Source organism: Lathyrus oleraceus, chromosome 7, assembly GCF_024323335.1.
Source record: "Lathyrus oleraceus cultivar Zhongwan6 chromosome 7, CAAS_Psat_ZW6_1.0, whole genome shotgun sequence".
NCBI classification, from domain to species: domain Eukaryota; kingdom Viridiplantae; phylum Streptophyta; class Magnoliopsida; order Fabales; family Fabaceae; genus Lathyrus; species Lathyrus oleraceus.
In genome coordinates, this window is record NC_066585.1 from 92,531,174 (window position 1) to 92,538,958 (window position 7,785).

The 7,785-nt window shown below is 39.9% G+C and overlaps 1 protein-coding gene across 1 annotated transcript; it reads right to left on the reverse strand.

The window, feature by feature from the left end:
- Positions 1–4,935: 4,935 nt before the first annotated feature.
- Positions 4,936–5,724, reverse strand: LOC127102202 (uncharacterized). Its single transcript, XM_051039603.1, has 2 exons — positions 5,392–5,724; positions 4,936–5,220 (listed from the first exon to the last, which is right to left on the reverse strand). The coding sequence occupies exons 1-2, from the start codon at positions 5,722–5,724 to the stop codon at positions 4,936–4,938; spliced, it is 618 nt and encodes a 205-aa protein (XP_050895560.1).
- Positions 5,725–7,785: the final 2,061 nt, after the last annotated feature.

Sequence of the window (7,785 nt, forward strand, 5' to 3'; positions counted from 1 at the left end):
TCATCGGTAAATGTATGGTCGTGTTTCACTTATAAACATCTTTGTTCGATGTCGGTAAACATCGAGTTCCTTCCCAGTCATCGATAAATGTCTGGTCTTGTTTCACCTGTAAACATCTTTGTTCGATATCGGTAAACATCGAGTTCCTTCCTAGTCATCGGTAAATGTCTGGTCTTGTTTCACTTATAAACATCTTTGTTCGATGTCGGTAAACATCGAGTTCCTTCCCAGTCATCGGTAAATGTCTGGTCTTGTTTCACTTGTGAATATCTTTGTTCGATGTCGATAAACGTCGAGTTCCTTCCCAGTCATCGGTAAATGTCTGGTCATGTAGCGCTTGTAAACATCATTGTTCGATGTCGGTAAACATTAGCCGCTTGTTAACCATCGGTGCATGGTTTTGTCGTTTAAACAACTGTATGTTTTCGCTATCCGTAAATACCGAGTATTTCATTTTCGCCATCAGTAAATGGTCTCGTTTCATAAATGTATTCTTTCCTTGGTGTCGGTAAACATCGAGTTCCTTCCCAGTCATCGGTAAATGTATGGTCTTGTTTCACCTGTAAACATCTTTGTTCGATGTCGGTAAACATCGAGTTCCTTCCCAGTCATCGGTAAATGTCTGGTCTTGTTTCGTTCATAAACATCTTTGTTCGATGTCGGTAAACATCGAGTTCATTCCCAGTCATCGGTAAATGTCTGGTCTTGCTTGTAAACATCATTGTTCGATGTCGGTAAACATCGAGTTCCCTCCCAATCATCGGTAAATGTCTGGTCGTGTAGCGCTTTCCTTGATATCGGTAAATATCAAATCTGTTTTGAAGCCGCCATCGGTAAATGGCCACGCTTTCTTTGATATCGGTAAATATCAAATTTTGTTTTGAAGCCGCCATCGGTAAATGGCCTCGCTTTCCTTGATATCGGTAAATATCAAATTTGTTTTGAAGCCGCCATCGGTAAATGGCCGCGCTTTCTTTGATATTGGTAAATATCAAATTTGTTTTGAAGTCGCCATCGGTAAATGGCCTCGCTTTCTTTGATTTGTCACCTACAGAGTGAAAATTCTCCGGTTCTTTTGGTATTCAATCCCTGTTTACCTTGAAAGTCTGATAGCCGCTGCTTTCATCCGTTCAGGTTCACAGTTGATTGAATAGGGGCAGCTGTAGCACATCAAATTTTCCATCCTCACTCATGCATTCAGTTTAGGTCATTTAACATTTCATATTGCATTTCATCATGCCAATCAGAATTAGCTCCAAGAGTTTATCTTCGAAGAAGCTTAGATATCATCCAAGTCACTTTGTGGGTTCTATCTGAATGACCAGTCCACACAAGGGAGATTGTGCATCAACTAGAGGTTTTCTTTAAAGGATCAAGCTTAATGGGCTCAGTACAGTTCAAAATTCAACTGTGAAGTCAAAAGTCAATTGTTGGTCAACTAAGGGTCAAATGGCTAGGGGATGACTTGAGATACTTCCAACATGTTCAAATGGGGTCTATTCATCATTCAAAATGTTCATCCAGAAGAAACTTCCTGAACTGTCATGCTCGCTAGGCGAGCAATCCTTCGCTAGGCGAAGCCCACACTTCCTCTTTCGCTCCAGCGAACCTTGATGATGTTTCTACTGGAATCGGTCGCTACCTGTTCGCCGGACGCTCGCCTAGCGAGTAAGTGCTAGCTATGTTTTTACCCAAGTCTGGGAGTGTTCGCTGAAACCTCGCTGAGTGCTCGCCTAGCGAACCTTTCGCTACTCCACTCGCCTAGCGAGCTTACTGATATACCAAAAAATCATGGACTTGGATTTCCTTCATTTGAGCCCACCAAGCCACAAATATCAGAGTATAAATTCTAAAAATTCATTGGAACAAAACCCTAATTCGAGCAGCCTCCATACACACTGAAAAACACTTTCACTCTGACTCACACACTTTTCACTCTGACTCTCACACTTTTCACTTCCATCTCACACAAACCCTAACATTGTTTTGCAAACCCAACCGTTACATTTCAATATCAATCGATCTCTCCAATCAGGTTTGCCCTATTTCCATTACTTTATGCTTTTAATTTGAAATTTCTGAAGTATGAGACATTATGGGTGAATTTGGGAGATTGGGTTTTTAGGTTTGCATGTATGTTTAGAACGATTCTTAGCATGTTTAATCACTTAATTTCCGAAATGGGTACCATAGGATTTAGGGTTTTCTGAAATCGGACTATTATCAAGAAAGAACCCAGAACCCGTAGGCATTCGCTAGCACCTCGCTAGGCGAATCTGTAGCGAAGCTTCGCTAAGTCTTCGCTAAGCGAAGCAGTAGCGATCATGACAGTAGTCGGTTTTTCTGTTTGCTCTCTAATCTGTTTTGTGTTTGTTGTGACATGTTTTCTATTGCATCCGTGCGCTGTTCACCTGACACTGTTGTTGTTATGATTCTTTTGTTTGGTGCAACTCTTGATTACGCCCCATCTTGTTATTCTAACTTGTTTGTTGAGTTTTTGTGAGGGCTCACATGACTCTTGAAGAGATAGCTTGCTTGGTATTCCACTTTATTTGTGGGATACCATTTGGATATTTATTCTGATTGCTTTGTTGACTTGCTTTCTTTGATGGTGCTAGCCTGAGAGATCTCCGGGTTTCTTATTTCTTTAGTTGTTGTTACTTCAGATCTTTATCCGTGTGGTAGATATCTTGATCCCTTTTACATCTTTCCCGCATTTTACCGCTTTCTTAGCTGGAAGACCTCGATAGGAGGCAATGTTTTTGTGTGTTTACTTTTGTGCCCAAAGACCTCCAAGAAGAGGCACCAGTGCTAAAGACCTCCATGAAGTGGCAATTGACGGATAAAAGGGATTAGTAGTCAATCCCCCATTATTCAGTGTGTCGTTCTTTATGCTCACACTACGTGTCGATGCTTCAGAACAAAAGCCCAAGATCTTTTGTCCGATCAGTCGGTGGAGAGGGTTCCATCTTTCAGAATCCCCACGCTCTGTCATGAGCTCACCCTGTCCAGAGTTAAGAGCTATGAGGTTTTATCCTTATTACCCTTTTGATCTGCTCACCCTGACGTTCAATGTCAGTGGTTAAGCGTCCAATTGATTACCTTTCCATGGCTTGTTTGTCGAGGTTGATATGACCCCTCTTGACTAAAGCCCTACCCATGTATGTTTGAGCCCCCTTGTTGGAGTGTTTACTTTATGCTATATGTTTTTGTGTGGTGTGATCGTCTCCTCATAGGATTGCTAGGCTTCATATAGTCTCTCGTTTGCATGTCAATTAAGGTAGCACGGTTCCTTCGTCTAGGACTTCCTTTTTAGCATGAGCATTCCTAAAACATAAACAAACTCTTTGATTTTATTTTCTTAAGAACACGTTAACTCCTTCTACTACAGGTGAGTAAGTCTCCAAAGGTCGAGCATCCGGTAGATTGCGTAGTAACGTCGTTCATCTAAAAAACACAAAACAAACAAAAATAGTTTAGCCGAGCTACGGTGCTCTGATTCTCAATCCTTCTTGAGATACGTATGCAGAAGGGTAAGGCCTGTGCAAGCAATAACTCTTTCTTTTCCCTACTTTGATTTTCTCTCTTTCACATCGCATATAGGACTTTTTATACACACACTTTAGACATAAATAGCAAGTGTGGATCCTGTGGAGTACCACAGACGTGAAGGGGTGCGATAACCTTCCCTTCACGTAACTGGCCCCCTTACTCAGTTTTCTTTGGTTCAAGACTTTGTTTTATCCGTTCCCTCTTGGTTATGCAGTACTACCTTTCCCTCCTCTTGGGATAAAAGTACACAGCTGGCGACTCTATTCTTTCTTCCGCGCCACTCTTTTTCGCGTTTGTACTTGGATTCGGGAAATCCGGGGAGCGACACACATGAGCAGGACTTACCCAAGAGCTATCGGATATGGGATAAATTAACCCTGCGTCTAATAGTTTAACAACCTCTTTCCTAACCACTTCCTTCATTGCGAGATTTAGTCTTCTTTGGGGTTGCACCACTGGTTTGTGACCATCCTCCATGAGAATTTTATGCATACATACCGTCGGACTAATCCCCTTCAAGTCTTCTATTGCCCATCCCATTGCACTTTTATGCTTCTTTAGAACCTTGACGAGCTTGTCTTCTTAGGAACCTTCTAAACTAGAGCTTATAATAGTCGGGCATCTCCTTTCAGAATCTAGAAAAACATACTTGAGATTTTTAGATAGTTGTTTCAGTTCAGCTACTTTCTTGGTCTTATCTTTCTTTTCCTCCAACTGAGGTTCCCTCAAGTTTTCCCACCGGAGTGATTGGGATCCTTTAAAGGGTGGTTGTGTTTCCATCATAGCTAACACTTCCCTCTCCTTTTCATCAACTTCTTGAGTGTCTTTAGAAATTGATAGACTTAGAACTCTCTCCAAGGGCGATTTTGGTTCACCTAAAGGATTTTCTTGCAGAACCACTTGATCAATCACCTCTATGTGTTGACTGGTGGCCACATCATCTTTGTATGTCATGGTGTTTTGCACATCAATTTTTAACTTTTCATCGTAAACTTTTAGAGTCATGGTGCCTTCTTCTATATCTATCAAACATCTTCTTGTCTCCAAAAATGGTCTATAAAGAATGAGCGGTATCTCTTCATCTTCCGACATTTCTAAGATGACAAAGTCCACCAGAAACACAAACTTATCAATCTTCACAAGAACATCTTCCACTACTCCATAGGGTCTCTTCATAGAGTATCTAATGATCCGGGACGTAATCCTGGACGTGAAGAATAGGAAAATCTTTTTTCTTTTCCTTACTTGTCCTGGATTTTGAAATATTTTTCGTTTTTCTATCTATTTTTCAAAAAGAACTAGTTAAAAATGAAAGAAACAGGGAATAATAATAATAAAAAAAAAAGAAATTCCATAAGTTCAAAAGAAAAAAATGTCAAATCATCAATAAACGGAAAGAGAGGTGTCAACAAATTGAAGTGTCATTCTGGTATCTTGCATTTTTCCGATCCCCAACCTCTTGTAAATGGATAACGACATGAGACTCACACTTGCCCCCAAGTCTATAAGGGCATTTATGTAAGATTTATCCCCAATAGTGCAAGGGATAGTTACCGAGCCTCGATCTTTCTTCTTCACCGGAATCTTCATACCTTGCAAAATTGCACTACAAGTTTCGGTTAGTACAATAGGGTCGGTATCGATGCTCCTCTTCTTTGAAATAATATCCTTCATAAATTTGGCATAAGAGGGCATTTGTTCAAGTGCCTCCAAGAACGGAATGTTGATCTCAAGCTTTTTGAACATCTCTAAGAATTTCTCGAAGTTCTTCTCATGTTACACTTTCTTCTTATTTCTTGTGGGGAAAGGGAGTTTGACAACCAACTTTGGTTCACTAACTTTCTCTTTAACCACCAGTTTAGGCACCACCACCTCTTCACTCACAACCTCATTTTCTTTTATTTCCAACTCAACTTCAAGCAATTGGTCTTCTTCTTTGTCATCTTTCTCAGGGACTTCTTTCGATTTACCACTCCTTGTGGTTACAACACTCACATTATTATGCTCTCTTGGATTTGTAATTGTAGCACTCGGTAATGCACCCGGTGCTTGAGAACCCGCGAGTTGTTGAGCAATCTGACTCATTTGCATTTCCAGATTCTTTACCGAAGCACCCGTGTTTCTTAGATTACTTCTAGTCTCCTCTTGAAATTGGGAACTTTGAGCCGCCATTTTTTCAATGGCAATTTCCCAACCCGCTTTTCTTGGTACCTGTTGTTGAAATTGTTGTTGGGGTTGTTGAAACTGCTGCTGGTATGGTTGTTGTTGTTGTGGTCGATACTGTTGTTGTGGTTGGCTTTGATATTGATTGGGCGCTTGCTTCTGAACATTTCCTTGCTAGTCCTTCCAGGAGAAATTTGGATTAATTTTCCATCCAGGATTATATGTATTTGAGTAAGGGTTGTCCTGCTTCAGAAAATTAATCTCTTCTACCTGTTGTGCAGTTGCCACACAATGCATGGCGAAGTGAGGTCCCTCACAAATTTCACAACTAAGCGTTTGAATTGGTTGATCCGGTTGAACTTGTGCCACCGTTTGAGTGTCAAGAGCCATTTTCTTGAGTCTTCGCTCTACTTCAGCTGTTATTTGATCTTCCATTTTCACAACTTGAGTTGCTAGCTTGAGATCAATGATACCTTCAAGTTGACTTACACTGCGGTCATAGAGCTCTAGATGCTCATTTGCTGCAACGCCTTCGATGATTTTCTTTATTCCAGTGGCTGTTGTAAAATTTATTGAGCCACCGGCAGCTATGTATATGAGTTGCTTAGTTTTCATTCTAAGGCCATTCACAAAATTTTGCATCTGTTGAGTTGCATCCATGTTATGAGTAGGACATGCAACCAACAATCGCTTGAACCTCTTGTAAGCGTCTCCTATTGACTCTCCTTATTTCTGTTTGAAATTAACTATGTCATATCTCTTACGGATATAAATAGAAGTAGGGAAGTACTCATTCAACAATGTTGTCTCCATTTGTTGCCAAGCTGTAATGCTTCCCACGGGTAAAGAGTAAAACCACTCTTCGGCATCTTCCGATAATGTAAACGGAAACATCACCAACTTTTTAGCTTCTTCTGAGTGTCCCTCAATTTTTAACGAAGTCGTCATGGTCAGAAATCTTTGTAAATGCTTGTTGGCATCTTCATTGATTTTTCCAGAGAATGGTCTCCTTTCGAGTTGACGAATCGTTGAAGGGTGTAGCTGAAAATGATCAACATTCACTGGTTGGTTTACTATTGTTAATCTTCCAGTCAGAGCATTTGCACCTCCATAATCACCCAGAAGTCTTTCCACGGGAGGTGGAGCTTCAGCCATCGTTTCAGATACGATGTCGGAGTCTTCCGAATGAACTGAAACAACTTCTTCTTGTTCAGACTCAGAAATAATGAGGGTCGCTTCTGATAGTTCCAGTCTAGCTTTTCAGCGTCTTGCACACAATAATCTTTCTGGTCCTGCGTCAAAAAGAAATTCAACTGAGGCCTTACCTCGCATACAAAGATTAGACAATTATTAGAATTTATAAAACGAAACAATAGTACAGAGAAATAAAATTTTGGTTGCAGAGCAAAAAAAATTCAATTGAATTATTATTCAACTTATACTTTGGCAGTCCCCAACAACGGCGCCAAAAACTTGATCGGTAAAATAGCAAGTGTACTATTTGCACCGACGTAGTAATAAAATGGGAGTTATCCCGAGTATCGACCTCGAGGACTGCGTATTAAGTACAAACCTTTACAATAATTCCATTGAACAAAAGATCAAAGGGGGTTTGTTGATTGTTTTCGAAATGATAATTACGAGAAAAAATTACACAAAGCGTATAAAAATCTTTTAATCGATATAAGAAAGCATGATAGGGCAAGATGTATGAATTACTTTGTACTACACTATTTCCATATTATATAATATCTACATTGCAACATTCAACGCTGATTCTCAAGAATTGTTTTCTCTAATTCCTTAGCCGAAAATCATTAACAGTCATTTTCCATCCTAATTCCTTAACTATTCAAAATGACGTTAAGAAATACGCAATTGTAACAAGAACTTACGGCTACTACGGTTTGATCCTTATTCCTAAGCGATTATACTGAAGTATTATTATACAAAAAGCGATAAGGTGGTTTGTCCGACCTAACCCTAACCATAGATCAAAATTCTATTTGTCAGATAAAAAAGGCATTAAGAACTTTGTATAATAATTTGAATAAAGAACAACGTTGATGA

Bases quoted from the DNA above. Each gene is read 5' to 3' on its own strand.
- LOC127102202 (XM_051039603.1), bottom strand. From the start codon at position 5,724: ATGGCGGCTCAAAGTTCCCAATTTCAAGAGGAGACTAGAAGTAATCTA. The intron at 5,221-5,391 runs GTTAGTGAACCA...AAATTTATGAAG, and splicing joins AACTGGTGGTTAAAGAGAAA to GATATTATTTCAAAGAAGAG.